At 47.8% G+C, this 16,351-nt stretch overlaps 1 protein-coding gene across 4 annotated transcripts in view; it reads right to left on the minus strand.

Moving 5' to 3' along the window:
• Positions 1-1,677: 1,677 nt before the first annotated feature.
• LOC122715038 overlaps positions 1,678-16,351 on the minus strand; it is a 210,495-nt gene continuing 195,821 nt past the window's right edge. For all 4 annotated transcript variants that reach the window (XM_043936918.1, XM_043936915.1, XM_043936916.1 and 1 more), the window contains exons 4-7: positions 12,945-13,197; positions 5,664-5,775; positions 2,627-2,965; positions 1,678-2,523 (exon numbers count right to left, since the gene is read on the minus strand). In XM_043936918.1, coding sequence (XP_043792853.1) covers positions 1,934-2,523; positions 2,627-2,965; positions 5,664-5,775; positions 12,945-13,197 — 1,294 coding nt within the window. In that variant the 3' untranslated portion in view covers positions 1,678-1,933. The remainder of the gene's footprint in view (positions 2,524-2,626; positions 2,966-5,663; positions 5,776-12,944; positions 13,198-16,351) is intronic.

The raw sequence follows: 16,351 nt of genomic DNA on the forward strand, positions 1-16,351 counted from the left end.
TGTCTCTCTGGTAGCGTGATCGAGGCGCCTCGCGAGCGGAAAATCGTGCGACTACCGGTAGTTACGAGTCTATCCTGACACGCGTGTAAAATAGAAGAGGAAACACGCGAGAACGTTAATAATCATTACGAAAAGGAACGAAAGATTATCGTTTAAGAAAGGAATAGGCTAAGAAAAAAAGACTACATCCCCCTAAAAAAAAGAAGCGTGTATTATTAACGGTCGCTCAATGGTCGTGTATCCTCTTCTCGTTCTTTCTGCGAGGAAAAGGGTCTTCGAGACGCGACTTCATGGTTTCATCAAAAAGAATTGTTTCCCCTCTATGCAAGAAACGATAAGTTATTGTAAGCTTGATCTTGATTTGACGGAAAAGGAAACAGATCGCGACACACGAAAAGTTATGCAGCCGAGGTTGCAGATAATGTTTCGCGGGTCGAAGCTTTGAGAATGTGGGACGAAATGCAGTAGAAAGGGCTCGCAGAAGGAACGCTATGTATTCTCTTTGCAGAAGCATTAAGGCTTTTGCGAAAAGCCTCTTCCCCTCGTTCTCCTTTTTTTTTCTTCTTCTCCCCTTCTCTCTTCCTCTTTCTCTTTCTCTTTCCAATGGTTTTTTCTGATTGAGACGCGCCGTGACCTCGTACGAGATTGCAAAAAATAGGAGCTGCTCCCTTTGAGCATTCGCGTTCGAAAAGCTTTGTCCACGTAAATGCTATCCGGGATGATCATCGTAACTTGGTTATTAATTGACGAAGAAAAATTGCGACTCGATTAACGTAGTATTAAAACGATAGTACGTTTTAAACGTTTAGAAAACGTTACATTGGTGTATAACTACCGATGTGCGTGTATTGCTACGAATCTTTATCTTTCTTTTCTCTCTCTAAGTGCTTCGAAGTATTGTTATTATTTTTCTTCTTCTTCTTCTTCTTCTTTATTTAAGTGCTAGTATGTTACAATTCGATTGATGCTGATATCGCGTTGTGGAATGTGCAAGAGCACGTGGGCGAATTATACTTCTTTTTAACGTATATATTAATCAATGGCAGTCTTGGCAGAATTATTTAGGATCGTTTTGACAGTGAATCGGTTTCGTCTTCCTCAATTGTATCTTTCGATTCTAATTCGTAGAATCGTCTTCTTCCCGAAAGTCGCACGTCTCACACGAAATTCGTTATTGTTAAAAATCATTCTCGCGAGTAGCTCTACTTTCGTATATAAATTACAAACTAGAAGGCTAAAAAGTCGAAGTTATCTTATTAGCATCCTTTGGTACCAGCCTGAGTCTCGTTAGATTACAAATAATTTGTTAGTCTTGCTAAATCACTAAGAGATCACTGTTTCCTGTGAGTGTTCTGTTCAGTTTCCTATAATACGATTTATATATGTATAATATACTCTCTCTTGCTATTGCTCTTGCTGATATTCACTTCGAGTCGTTTCTCGAACGAATTCCTCTCTCTCTCTCTCTCTCTCTCTCTCTCTCTCTCTCTCTCTCTCTCTCTGAAATGAAACTCAACACACCGATACAACACATTCCTACGATAATCAATATCTTCTATTATACGATATTAACGATACATTTTTCAAAATATTAAAATACTATATATCACGTTGTTTCATCACGCGAGCTCTCATTATCGGCCCACGTATGAGAGTAATAAAATAATCTCGAAAAAAAAAAAAAAAAAAAAAAAAAGAAAAAAACAACAAGAAGGAAACAATTTACAAAATAAATAAAAATCACTACTTTTTAGAAAAGTATTACAAGTTTTTTTTCTTCGATCGAAGGATCGAACTACTACCATCTACACGATCTACCATCTTTTCTTCTATCTATACCTATCTATACGCTTCCTTTCGAAAAGAAACCACGTTTTTTTTTTTTTTTCTTTTTTCTTTTTCTTGCTCCGATCCACGCGACTATCCTTCCCTATTAAGATACGATGTAGTCCGCGGAATGATGGGAGTGATGAGAATTTCGATGCTTGTCCTTCCTGTGATTCGTCCTCGAGTTACTGCTGCGCGTGCCGGTTGTCCCAGTTGTACCGGAAGTGTGATGACTGTACCCGCTGTCGCTGCCGAAACTGCTGTCCGGCTGGCCTTGATACAGTCTGCCGGAAGTAATTTGCTCGGTGTCGCGTGGCGCGTAGTAAACCGGCTGCGTGTACTTGTCCTCGTTGTAGAGGCGGTCGGTCGGCTGCGAGTAGGTGTCCGAGTACTCGCTACCCACTTGCGTGTAAACGGGGGCAGCGTCCTGGTTTTGCAATCCGTAATACTCGGATCCCCCGTATTGCGCTGTGTATTTGTATTTGTCGTTCGACTTGCGGGACCTCTCTTTGTTGCTTCTGCTCTGACTCGAATAATGATGGAGGGGGCCGAGTACCGGCACGCTCTCGTACGGGTTCTCCTCGACCCTGAGAGCCTGCGTCGCTGGCATCGGTGGCACGAAATAAGGTAATCTGTGGGCCACCGATGGGACGGACTGTTGTCGTTGATTGCTATTCGATCGGGTGCCAGCCACACCTGAAATCGACGGGAACCAATCAATTCGAATCTCTCGGTTCCATCTTCGACTCGTCATTCTCTTCCCAACCTGTTATTTATAGTATAGAAATTCGAAATTTACCCGCGACGCTGGGATAAAGTTGAAGTAGCGCGTCAAGCAGCATCCCCTCGTGGAACTCGCCCACGTCGTGATTCTTGTCCCTCCTGTGCCTGTCCAGGCTTCTGGGGCTCTTCCCTCGTCTCTCTCGCGGTGGCCTGCCACCGGCTGGACAAGTGGCCCAGGTCGGGCCCGTCGAGGTGAGCATCCTCGCCTCGGACGGTTCACCAACCGACAGCTCGTCTTCCGCGAACTCGTCCTCGCTGCCCGGTTTCGACGAGGGCCGATGATGATGGCGGTGATGATTGTGAAGCCGATTCCGTGCGTTCAACTCGCTCTCCTCGTCCGTTTCCGGATGGTCCCCTGGAACGGAATGAATAATTTATAAGTGCCGCGCGGGGTGGTTGCTCGCCCGCGGATACGATAATTAATTGGACAGTTCGTTAATTAATTAACAGACAATCTCTTTCGCGTGTCAAAGTTACGATTATATCGGAGTGGATGATATCGAATCGAATCGGGGGAACGTGCTTTCAATTTTCAGCTTGTCGGTGGATCAGTGTCAGAATTAATTAGTTAGAGAGATCCGTCCCGTTGTCGTGGTCGTCGTTTCATTTAAATTCGTGCTCCAACTTTGCCAAGCGAATGGCGAATGGGGGGAGGGGAGTATGGGACGATTGTTAAGTGAAAGTATCCCACGGAAAGGGAAGCGTGCTGCCGTCATTACAGTCGAAAACAACGAAACAGGAAGAAACGGATACTTGCGTGGCGTCTGATCGATGTCACGTTTCCAATCGCGAGCTTTCCTTGTTCTTCCTTGTTCTCCCTGTTTTCCTTTGTCCTCTCCAATCTTTCTCTCTCTCTCTCTCTCTCCTCTTACGATTTCGACAATTGAGCCACGCTTACACTCGCGATCGCGCAGGATACATCAATTCGACGCTCGCTGGGAATAAACTCGGTTTACATCGGAGTCATTAAAAAAAAAAAAAAAAAAAAGGAGGAAAGCGTGGTTACGCGGCCGGTTAAAAATCAAAACTACCATTTTATTCGCGCGATGAATTTATTTTTTCCATCATTTCCAATTATACACGAGTTCACCCAATTTCACGTTTCGATTCTTTTCCACCTCTTTTCTTCTTTTTCTTTTTCTTCCCCCCCCATCTTCCATATTTCGCGTAAAAATGGAAAACAATATGGGAACCCCACGCGATAACGCGCGTTCGATAAACTTCGCCTCTCCGATCACAAAAGGGAAACTGGCGAAACGAGAGAGCGATGCATTCGATTCCCGCATTCCCGGTGATGCAGATCTCGAGATGCATTGTCGCGCATTTTGTCGTGAAACGAAGAGAGAGAGAGAGAGAGAAATCGAAAAAGAGATTAAATACAAAAGACGGTTAAAAGAAGTTTGAAGTTTATCGGATCGGTTCTAATCAACGTTACGGTTCCTGCTGTTTGCCGATCCCTCGAGTCTGCAGAGATGTATCGTCCCCGCTTCGTTTCAGGACGCAACGTCTTTTATTTATACGGGGGAGGGGAGAGAAAAGAGAAAAGAAGAGAGAAAGAGAGAGAAAAAAAAGAAAAGAAAAGAAAAGGAAGAAAGAGAAATAGAGGGGGAGAGGAAAAAACTCGAGGATGCTTCTCGGATTACCGCGGTTGCACTTTTAATCTCCGTTATTTTATATCTTCCCGTATTTATCATCGGTTTAAACGATACCGAGTAAACTAGGATTTCCCGTGGGAGCGAAGCTGAATTTCGCGGGACGAAGTGGAATTTGTTGGCCAGCGAAATCATTTAGAAACCACGAAATATATATATATACGTCTGCACATAGTATACGCTCCTATATAATTGCGCACCAATGTGTGTCAGTCCCGTACACGCGCACGAGTCGAAGTTAAAAATTCAAAGACTCGAACCGATGAGATTCGAGCTAACCTCTTTTTATCCACGGAAAAGCGGACAAGAGCGACGTTAACAAAGACGAATTATCGCGGGAAGGTTATATATATATATATATACGTTCTCGCATAATACGTGTAATCGGTGGTTGAAGCGAGGCGCAACGAACCGGGTATTCGATTACCGCGTCCTCGTCAAACGTCGAAAGTCTCATCACCATGCTAATTAGCTATCCGACTAATGGGAAATATAAGTCAGAGGTCGTGTCACGCTTATCTCCTTCCAACCAAAGGAGCCGGAGGAGTGGAAGGAGGAGAAGGAGGAAGAGGAGGAGGAGGAGGAGGAGGAGGATGCCCCGATGCGCGACACCCGGAGGGTCCTCGGGGCTATCAAGATAGGTCGGCCGTGAAAGGAACAAGATACACCCGGGGAAGAAGATGAACAGCTTCCGATTCCGGTCCAGAGGAGATTAGACGGCGGACGGCCAACTTGATTCGTCCGAGCGGAGAAGTTGGCCGAATTAATTGGGAGATAAGCGGGCGGGAGAAAAAATGACGAATGGCAAAGGGAGAACGGTTGAAAGTTGGTCGGTCGTTGCATCGGTCGAGGGGAACGTGTTGTTTTCTTCTGTTACGTCTTCTGTTTGGCGGGGAGAGAAAAGTTTTTCTGGGGGAGGAGGGGATGGAAGACTTTGGAAAACTCTTGCGAGAACGGAGGGTGAACTTTGCTCCCGGTCGCCAATATTTGGTAACTTGGCGGTTTAGCTCGAGAGTTAAGGAAAGGTAAATGGCACGATTAATCGGGAGGCAAAGAAAGAAGCTCTGGTGTGGCAATTCTGGTGTTAGCTGAAACGGCAAAGAACACCCTTAGGATTTAACTCTTACAGCTCAATCAAATGGGTTAATCGGGTTCACTCGGATCCTACCTACGAATTCCGCCTGGGCCGAGCTCGAGCCTGAAGATCGCTCGCGCTCTCTACCCCTCAAAGTCTTCACAGCCGAGTCTCATCTAGAATGGAGAGCAGCGTGTGGTTTGGCGTTTATATATGGGGGGAGGAGGGGAACGTTTTAAGACCTTTATCCAGTTGGCCGATGTGCAAATTGGAATATTGCACGGGCAATCGAAACGCATATTTGATCGTTGGCCGGTATTACTCACCGTTGCTGAGCTCCTCGTAGACAGGATTGTAGAGATCCTGCGACGTGTACGGATCAGGACCCGGGCTGCTGCACACGAACACGCCTCTTCCTGTGTCTTTCACGTCCAACATCTGTGTGTAACAGTGAAAAATTAGGTTAGAAACGTAACCACGTTTCGTGGTTGCTTCGAGTTTAAGGTTAATCGCGGTCTAAGGTGTCGCGGTGAGAAATCGTGGGCGAAAGAAATCGTTAATAATAATAATAAGAAACGGATGTGTTTTCAAATTCTTAAAATAAATAAACTGGAGAGGCGGGAAAATAAATAAATCTAATATCATCGTTCGCTACTGGCCGAAGAAATTATCGCTGAAACGTTCAACAGGACAAATTTCCAAGGTATTCAGCTGAAGAACCTTTGACGATCGTTAAGTGACGAATTAAAATTGCGCAGTAATTTCGAGGCGGAACGAAAGTTTTGAGGAAAGAGAGAGAGAGAGAGAGAGAGTTCTGGCGCGCTTTCATCGCGTTCCCGGTCGACGATTAACTCCGTTCCTGCCCTTAAAGACCCTCGAGATTCTCGGCGGGAGAAGGTGCACCTTCGGGCGAGCCTCGATCGCGAAAACGCTGAGTCGGTGCGAACCACGCGGGATGAAACGAGGGAGTCGTAAGTTAATCCTGGAATCGTGGAAATCCTGGCTCGAGTAATAAGGAACCCGATTCTGGCACCAGATTTATCGAAGGCTAATTTTTAATTTTTCCCGACTGTTTCCCGACAGAGGCCATCGCGGAACCCATCGCGTTTCAAAATCAACGGAACGAGCTCGAAAAGTTTCAAAGGTTTTTTTGAATTAAATCCTGACCGGATCGGCCGCCGACAGAATGGGATTAAAAATTCAACGAGATGATTGATATGATACAGCGCGATTTAATCCGTGCTCCTGGTTAACAGAGATACGAGGCGATCCTAATGCAGAGATCTCGTGACAGACAGCTTTCAGAGTTATTTTTTTTTTTTTTTTTTTTGCACCGATGAATTCGCCTAATGAGTCGTCGCTTCGCGTTAACCGGGAGCTGAATGACGTCGAGCGAGATCGGGGAAACGCGACTTTTCTAAATGAAATTTTTTCTCTCGCAAAAACTCGACCTTCTCTGCCGCCGCTTTTCACAGAAATAGAGAGAGAGAGAGAGAGAGAGAGATCCGGTAGGAACGAGTGGCTCGAGGGGGTTCGAATCGCAACTTTGTATTAACGATCGCGTGAAAGGAGACAGTGAAGGTTCGAAGGATCCTCTTCCAACTACTTCCTAATAAAATTTGGCGAAGCTTGATTTCCTTGATGCTCCATAAGATACGCAACGGTCCGCTCGCAATCTCTCGTACGTATCACGGTCACGAAACGCGTGCAAGATTGGAAATTAGCGGTTGACAGCGTTCACGGCAGCGGTTGGTTGCCCGTTATCCCGAAAATTGGCTGGCAATTTCGCGAAGAAAATGGAAGGCGTCGAGCGACGTTCCTGCAATCGGTCGCTCGTTCCCGTGACCCCGAAATCGGCGAAATCGAGTTTACCCCCCGGTAATCTAGGGGAATCACGAGGGAGCCAAGGCAAACGAAACCGTTCGAGCTACTATACTTCTCCATCCCTCGAATTGAAGTCCCGCGGGCGGCCCTATCAGCCCACAAAGGAGGATCACTCTATTACTTTTGCTTCGTTTTCGCCGCACTCCAAGGCTTCCCTCGAGTTCGACCCTTCTTTCTCTGCTTGTCTACTCGCATCTCGTCTAATCACGCGTCCCCCTTCTCCGCCTTCCGACCTTCTTCCTTCCTTTCTTTCTTTCGATTCGGGGCCCTCCCCCTCTCTGTTCGATAACCCGATTATTCGCCCCTTTTTTTCCGCCAGGAAAAAACCTTTCTTTCCTGTCGGTTCAAAGATAACAGGGCTAGATTGGAAGCAATAGAACATCGAAATTCGTCTCTCCACTTTTCGCGCTTCTTTCAAATTCGCTCCTTTCCATCCTTTCATTAAACAAGTCACGGGGGCGCGAAGAATCGGCTCGCGGATCTCTGCGAGGATCGCATTTAACGGGGAGGAGGAGGGCGCGGTCGTGATGCAGCGATCGGATGATAGACGAGGAAAGAGCGAACGCCTCGAGCTCTTTGCTCTGAATACGGATTCCGATATTATCGCCGTCGAAAGAGGATCACTCGATTACCCCGGCGTCTCGTTTAGAAACGACGGCCCCGAACGAAGGTAATTGTCGCCCTTAGCGAGTCACTGCTACCTCCCCCCCCAATCGACGTGCCCTCCAGGCTTCTTTCTAACAGCGGAGCAACGCGGGATCGGCCATTTCCTCCCTCGAATCACGCCATCCCGCGAATTTCGCGGAACTCCGTCGTTTACCAAGTTCGCCAATCGCTCGCGAGGCAAATCTTCGAATCCGGCAGATGGGCGTCGAAGGATGATGAAGCGAAAGTGCGCGCTAGAGACTCGAAAAGAGAAAGTAGACAAGCATCGTCAGAATAGAATAGCCTAATAGTTATTATTTTTCGAGATGTCTCGATAACAATGGCGAATAAATTATTTCCTTCCAGCTCGATTCATTCCATAATACGGAGGAGGAATCTCTTCTTCGAAAAGAAAAGAGAGAGAGAGAGAGAGAGAGAGAGAGAAGGAATGAAATAAAAGGGGCAACAATTACGGATGGAGATGGGACGCGATAGATAAAGAGCGAAAGCGGGAAATCTAGATGAAACCGCGGAGGCGGAAAAGAAAGGAGGGAGAAGGAGAAGGAGGAGGAAGGGGAGTGGGGAGAGAGCGAGATTGAGATAGAGGCTTAAGCCCATCGTATCCAACAGCAGGAAGCAATATGTCCGTTCCGTAATAGCGTGGAGCACGGAGGTTAATGGGTTGTCCCTAACGCGCCTAACCTGCCCCACATTTCCCCACGTGTGTCCGCTCGTCTCATCCACCTACCCGTCACATTGTGCCCCGATAACGCGCCCCCTCTAATCGACTAATTTACCGTCTCTCTTCTAATTACCGGATACGACCGAAGAATACGACGGTATCGGTACGACGGCTCGCCTGATAATTCTCCCCCCTCTCCGCCAACTTCCCACTTCCCATTTCCCCGATAAACGTAACGAATCCAATAATTCAGGGGCCACGCGTCCATTAATTTTGATCGCTTTAATCATCATCGTAGCGCGGAGCGTATCCGGACATCGAACAGGCCGAGCATTATCGATCATCGCGCGAAACGCGAACACATCACGCGTCCTGAATCTTCGGATATACGATTGAATTGGGTGAATCCCAATTGCGCAAACGGTGTATGTATATATATATATATATATATATNGTATCCTCGAACGAGAATCGAGGATATCCCTGGCCAGGTAATCGTAGAACGTAGATAGTTGGCGATGTCATGGTCACGGCACGTTACCGTAACCTGCTAATTGTTAGTTACGTTGACAATTGCATTAGCTTCCTAAGTCCGGATCCCTCCCTCCTTTGCCCGCCGGCCATCGTTACATCGGGTGTTGCAGGTGCTGGCGCGGTTTCGTGGCCTAACGACGTGCCAGGATATGGATTAGAGCGGCGTAATTGAGCTACACAACAGGTGGGACAGGCGGAATCGGGGAGGCAACAGCTTCAAGATTGGATATTTATCGGTTTATCCGGCGAAAGAACCGTTCGAACTCGAGACGATCGATTTTAGCGATCTCTTAGCTTAGAGACGAGCAGTTGGCGAGTCGCTTTTCGAGTCGAGTTCTTCTTTCAAACGAGACGTTTTCTTCTTCTTCTTTTTCTTCTTTTTTCTTTTTTTCTGCGACGCGGCATCGCGCTCGACGGCTCGGAAACAGCCATGGCCCCGTTGCTTAACGACGCGTCGCGACATCGACAGAGAGGCCTGGTGATCGAGACCGACAACAGGTGGACGTTTCAATCGTTCGATTTCGAGCGGAGTACTTTATTATTCGACGATTCAAAACCGACACGATCCCGTGAGACGGGAAGAAATTTCCGAGGATTGGCCCGGACGACGTTGGATCGAGCTGCAATTTTTATGACGTTTTTCCGGACCCTGTTTACCGAATTAGAGACGAAGAGGGCACGAAGAGGGAGACTTATTCGAGCAATTAAATTACGTTTGAGGGAGAGATCGTGCGGTACGGACTCCATTTGCGAAATTACAGAGCTTCGGGATTGCGCAATCGGATGGAGAGGTGACGCGGCACAACTGCTAACTCGTCAATCTTTCCCTTGATTTCTCTTCGTCTTTTCTTTTCGTTTCGTTACTTTTTCATTGTTCTTCCTTTCTCTCATACACACATACACTCTCTCTCTCTCTCTCTCTTTTTCTCTCTTTATGCCGCTCTTTCGTTTACGCGCGGGAAATTCTTTCACCTCTGTATCGTATTTCCTCTAAAAAAAAAAAAAAAAAGAAAGAAAGAAAAAAAAAGGAAAACCGAACGTACATTTTTCATTCCCCTTTAAGAAAAAGTTTGAACACAGAAGTGGTTATTCCGTGTCCACGTGTATTGTGTCGGGAGACGATAGGTCCGCGTGAAAATATTATCTTTTTTTTATCAAACTTTCGTTCTTTGCTCGTCGCGTTGTTAAGTAATCTCCGCGCGTTGCGGAAAAAAATTTTTCATCCGAAAAAGAAGAATCTACTTAGCGATCTCTCGATCCCTAATCTTTATTCTCTCTCGTTACGCTCGACGTATCTTTTCTCGCTTTATTCGAGATAATCGCGTTGTTTCACCGAGGGATGCGAGGGATGGGATGGGATTGTGGACCGGGTCAATAACCACTCCTCGTCAAATTTTTCAGTAAAGTAATTTTATTTTCTCAAACTCTCCTTCTCTTCCTCCCACTACTCCAATATACACAGGACTTTCTCCGACTTTGCCGGATCTCTTTCTCTTTCTGTCTCTCTCTCTCTCTCTCTCTCTCTCTCTCTCTCTCTCTCTCTCTCTCTTTCTCTCTTCCTTTCTCTCCCTCTCTCTCGCGCGTACTTTCTCGCTGTTATTTTTCTTCCTTTAATCCTACTTTCTCGAATACCCGTCCGGAATTTATTTACAAGACACAGTTACCGTACACCGGCTACGGTAATGGAATACGTAAACGACAATAATAAATAATAATAATAATAATAATAATAATTAATCTGCTCGCGACTATAACAATTAATCGCGATAATCTTTTGTCGAAATCTTTTTTCTTTTTTTTTTTTTTTTTTGTTTGTACAAACGAGAAACATAAATGTCCGATATAAATGTCTTCCGATCTTCCCTCGGGGAGGGTTGCACAGCTACTCCTCAACGGGTAGTTTTTAATACTTTATATTAATCACTATGCGACTCTCTCTCTCTCTCTCTCTCTCTCTTTCTCTCGTCAATCTCTGTCTCACTTTGTGTATATTATTTACAATATTCCAGTTGCACGATCTAATTTTCTATTTACAACCATGGAGTGCGTCTAGAGTGCCGTGCTCGCACAACCGAGAATAATTATTTTGTAAGGCCACTCTCGCCTTTCCACATTTATCCCTCGACCTTTCTAATTTTCTTCTTCAACCCCCTTCCCACCCCCCCTCCGCCCTCTTTTTTCGCTTCCTTTTCGTTTATTCGAACGAAGAAGAGAGATTGTGCAAGCACAGGCCGCGTAACAAAATAAATACTGACTAGTCCGCGCTAGTGTCTTCGCCTCGTCCACCTATCGAGCAAGGTGATAGCGAGCAAGAGGAACGAGAGTTTGCATCGAAGACGAGATCGAAGGCGAAATCACCGACTCGCGCTCTCGCTCATCGTTGGAATGTAGAAAAAAAGAAAAAGAAAATAACAGGAAGAGAAAGACGTGTCGCTCCTCGACGATGCTCCCGTTTAACGCAGAGATCTCGAAAATGGAGAGAGAAAAAAAAAGAAAAGAAAAGAAAAGAAAAGAAAAGAACGCGAAGGCGGCGCGACTCTTCGAGAAGGAAAGAAATACCTCCCGTGTCACCTTCGTCTCTGCTCGCTGAATCCGAAAAAAAGACACTAGTCTACCTAACCACTTCACACCACCACCGTCACATGGAGCGTAACTAGTGACGACGAGAGTTTTCGAAACGCGGTCTCATCAAAGTCGTGCGGCTGTCGACAACGCAACAACGCGATCGTGGCCGAACGATATCACGGGATATGTAAATCGTCAACCTGCCCCCGTTACCGCGCGGGGATCCGTACTGGAAGCAGGGGGGGGACAGACATCCGAGACGGGGCAGTCTCTATAAGAAGACGTCGCTCGCGAAGGACGTGTGTCACGTGGCGTGCACGTTGAGATATACGTCCTCGGGCTTGCTCAGAAGGTTGTGTATCTGCTGCATCGTGCAAAGCGGACACACCTCCTCCTCGGTGCCCTCGGCCACGATCCTTCTCGCTGTGCCCGGCGCTTTCCTAGATCCGGTGTCCACGATGTACGAGTAACCGTCCGAGTCGACCGAGCTCGACCTGTACGAGGCCGAACGAAACAACGTGCCCGCCTTGCCCTCGTTCGTCGTCGTCGTCGTCGTCGTCGTCGTGGTCGTCGTCTCCGTTCGATCGAGGCCCACCGTCGAATCGTGCCTCGTGGACTCCGGATCGGTGTGTTTGAAATCGATGTACGAGTACCCTTCCGAATCGACGGACGGCCGCCTGCCGTTCGACACCTCTTCCCGGGAGGACACGACTCTTCGTCGGGGGGTTGTTTGCGCCCGACCGGTGGAGGGATCGAGGGAACGATCCAAGGCTGGATTTTGGAGCTTGGGCCGATGAGTGGGAGTGATGGGAAGTCGGGAGTCTATCGGTCGGGCGCAGGTGTCGGGGGGCAGGTAGGTGCTGTTGGCCTCGACCCCGGGGGTGCGGGGGGTGGTCGAGATAGGGCAAGGGATAGCGGAGACGGGGGGAGGCGTGGGTGGTAGAGGGTGCTGGTGGCGGGTGGTGATCAAGGCGTTCTGATTGGCCAGCAGCAAGTGGCTGTTACGAAGAACGTTACCCCCGTTCTGTAGGAGCGGGCTGGCCGCGGTTGCGGTGCATCGCGGGGGGGGCGTGTGGGTGGCTATCGAAAGCGGGACACCCTGAGATTTGGCGAGGAGGGCACGCGGCGTTCGATAGCCGCCCAAGACCGCCCTCGAGGGCTTGTCCTGGACGCGGAGTATCGCCCTCGGGTCCCGGTAGTCGAGATAGTCGAGATGATGAGGTGCGGGGGCGCGAGCACGCTGCAACTGCTGCGGTTGTCGTTCCCTTAGGCTGTGTCGTTGATCGGGATTTCGTACCTCGATCGTGGGCGCCTGGCCGGAATGGTGGCTGGGCAGGTGGTTCTGTCTGTGATGCAGCTGCGAGTGCGTCACCGCTTCCGGCAGGTCCTCGTACAGCACCGCGCCACCCGCACTCCCGCTTCCACCGTGCGACTGCCCGTCGGCCAACACTCGGCTCCGGCCGCCGGCCGCGGCCGCGGCGGCCGCCGCCGCCGCCGCCGCCCCTGCTGCGCTCTTGCACGGTAACAGGTTCTGCACTTTCCGCTTGTGCCTGCAACACACAACCCACGATAACCTTAGGCGTTATCGAGAATCGGCCGACAAATCCGATCTTGTTGTCGTCGGGAAAAAATTTATAATAAAATACGCCTTTAATGGAATTATCTCTGAAAAAGAAGATTAGAACGGAACCGAGTATATAATTTAATTTTCTTTATTCTTTAGAGAATATATATATCTGTCGTCCCAACAGTTTCATATTCCTTCCCGGGAAGATATTTTAATTTTTCTTTAAGTCGATCGAAAACCTTGAACGGTAATAAAACGGTTCTCCGGTTGAAAATAACGAAGAAGACTTCCTCCTTCCGAAGGTCGTAATAATTCCTGGGAATCGGAAGCGGAAAGAGATGAACAAATTTGCCGTGGCCGGGTTTTAAAAAAAGAAAAAAAAAAAAAAAGGCAAGACCGAGGAATTCCCTCGTTAAGGATACCTCTATTACGGGAACAGGTGGATCCCGTTTCCCATCTCCATCGTTCGGAGAAGCTCGATTCGCGGTGCGCCGTCAATCTCTCTGCGCCTTCCTCCCTCTCCCTCTCCCATCTTTCTGGAGGCGCGCTCCACGTACAACACGTGGAGGAGCGAACCGACCCCTTCCTCGCGTCTGACGGACTGCCTAACGTTAGTACGTTTCCGTAGGTACGTAGCCCGGCAAAGTAGTTTACCCTTCAAGTTTTAATTATCTAATTAACTCTGTCAGTTCGATAATATTTGCCTGTGTAATTAAACCGCCAACTAAGGTTAACAACTTGTGGCGCGCTTCCAATAGTAGGTCGTCGGTGAGGTGAATGCCTCGGCCAAACCAACCAACGGATATCCGTTTGTGTATTACGCGAGAATAAATCGGGGAAGGTATAACGAGCGAATTAATTGTTGAACGAGCCTTCATCGTCGTTTTTCCTTTTTTTTTTTTTCTTTTTCTCGTCCTCTTCCCCTATCTTTAAACGGGAACATCGATCGTGCGTCGATCGAAAAAAAAAAAGAAAAAAAAAAAAAAAACATGAAAGAATACATCGCATCCTCCTCGATAATCCTCGAATTCCAGATTATTTCCCGATTCGAGTCGGCCGCGATTTTGGCCTTAATTCGAGGAACGATAGTTACCGAATCCGGGTATAATGAAACTCAAAAGACGAGGGGGAGAAAGAGAGGAGAGGAAAGGAAATTAGTTCGACGAGAGGTGGTCGAGCCTTAAAAGATTATCCCGAGCTCGGGCAAAGAGCCAGTTACGTCGTAAAATAGGAGGCAAAGGAGGTTTAAACGAGAGAGGGAGGACTCGACTTCCGGTTCCGGAGAACTCGTGGTGGAACGAGGGAGAAAGACTGGAGCCGCAACATCTCGTATCTCGCGAACGTTGGTGGTTTGATACGCTCCGTGTTTCACGGTCCACGATCCGAAATCATCGCGGTGGATTCACGGCGGATTCCGAGTCTGGACAGAGGGCGTAATCAGGTATCCTCTTGCTTCCTCTCCCGGCAAGATTTCAATTTGCCTAATGCCGCCGACTGTCATAGCGCGACCGCACTTAGCGCTGCTCTTAACGCGCGCCGACCATCGCCAATACGCTCCGTGAGCGGAGCTCTCCTCCTCGCACGCACGCGGCTTGTAACAGCTTCGTTCGCCGCGCCAACCGGATATGCACTGTGGAAACGATGGCCTTACTTTGCGCCTCGGTTCTCAATCGTATCTCTCGCTTTTTAACACGCCTCCCTCCCCCTTCCGTTTCTCTCCCTCTCCGCGTAAACCGATATCGTTCGAGTTCAACTCGAGTTTCGCGTGGAAATCCTGCCAATTTTTTAAATACGCCAATAGGATTATTGCAATCGTCGAGCTCAAGGATATCGCGGGAAATATTATATGGTGGTTCAAGGAAAGGTTCGCGTAAACTTTGGACACGTTCGGCGAATCGTGAGGGGTGAGAGTCGTAAAGCGAGAGTATTGCATGAGAAGCACTGGGCCCGTTGAACGTACCTGGAATAGGCTAGTCGTGTTCGTGATCGCGTACCCGTGTGCTAAACATGGTATCGCGAGCTTGCGGTCGTATAAACGGACTATAAAGCGCTTTGTGGAGTGTCGACCGAGTGGAGCACACGCACGAGTATTCGTCCAAGTGCTTCCCCTCTTCAATCCCCCCCGTGATCGCGATGGATACGCATACGGTTCCCTGTATATATTTTCGTCTCCCCCTTCTTCCTTTTTTATTGTTTTTTTCTTTTTTTCACACTCGAGGATCGCAAATATTCCACGTATTCTCGATAACACGTGATAATTAAAATTATCGAATTTTCGGGATGGAGAGTTCAAGGGGATGTTAGTAATTGGTAGCCCATACAAGAGGAACCAAGCTCGTCCTTGGGGAGAATGGAAGAGCAGCATGGGGATCGTTCCTGATGAATTTCGAAACTTTAGGTGTGTTTCTAATCAATCCAGTTCCGGCTGAGGTATATATATATATATATAACCGAAATCCATCCCTTGGCTTTTGTGTCCGGTTTCTCCTCCATATTTCCCTTCAGATATCGGAATGATCTTTCATTAACTTGGACGTCTATATTCGTACAATCTCTCCATTTCTCTTTCGACGCTTCATCGGCCGTTTCCTAATGGATTTCATTTAACCGTATCGGGGAAGAGAGGGCCTCACAGGCGAGAATAGGCGCTGGCGGGAGAAGAAGGAAGCTATCCGAAGCTCGAGGAAATTGTAGGCGACGCAGAGGCGTGAAACAAAAGAGAATTGGAATAAAAGGGTTCCTTCCTCCCCCGTTGCGTAAGGAAGACGCGGGCAACGTGGGGAGACGTTTCGTTCAAGCAATGACGGCGATCACCTTCTTTCTCGCCTCGATCCTCCTCGCTCCGTTTCTTCCGAACCAACTCGGTGAATAGGTCGTTTAAGCCGAGCTTTTAACTCGAGCTAATTAACTGCCTTTTCTGTGTTTCTATCTGGTTCCGACGCGTGCATCCGGCTATCTCTTTTCTTCTTCCTTTCCGTTCGTTTCCATTCGCTCTTTCACAGCTAACCTGCTCGTCGTATTACACGTCACGCGTGCATTGCAACGCCTACGATGCATCTATATTATCGTTATATTCGACGACTTTCTCGTGGAAAAAGGAAATTTTCGAGGAACAAGTTCTCGAAATATTTCTGGCC

This window comes from Apis laboriosa, unplaced genomic scaffold (genome assembly GCF_014066325.1).
Source record: "Apis laboriosa isolate Shangri-la unplaced genomic scaffold, ASM1406632v1 scaffold34_cov151, whole genome shotgun sequence".
Lineage (NCBI taxonomy): Eukaryota > Metazoa > Arthropoda > Insecta > Hymenoptera > Apidae > Apis > Apis laboriosa.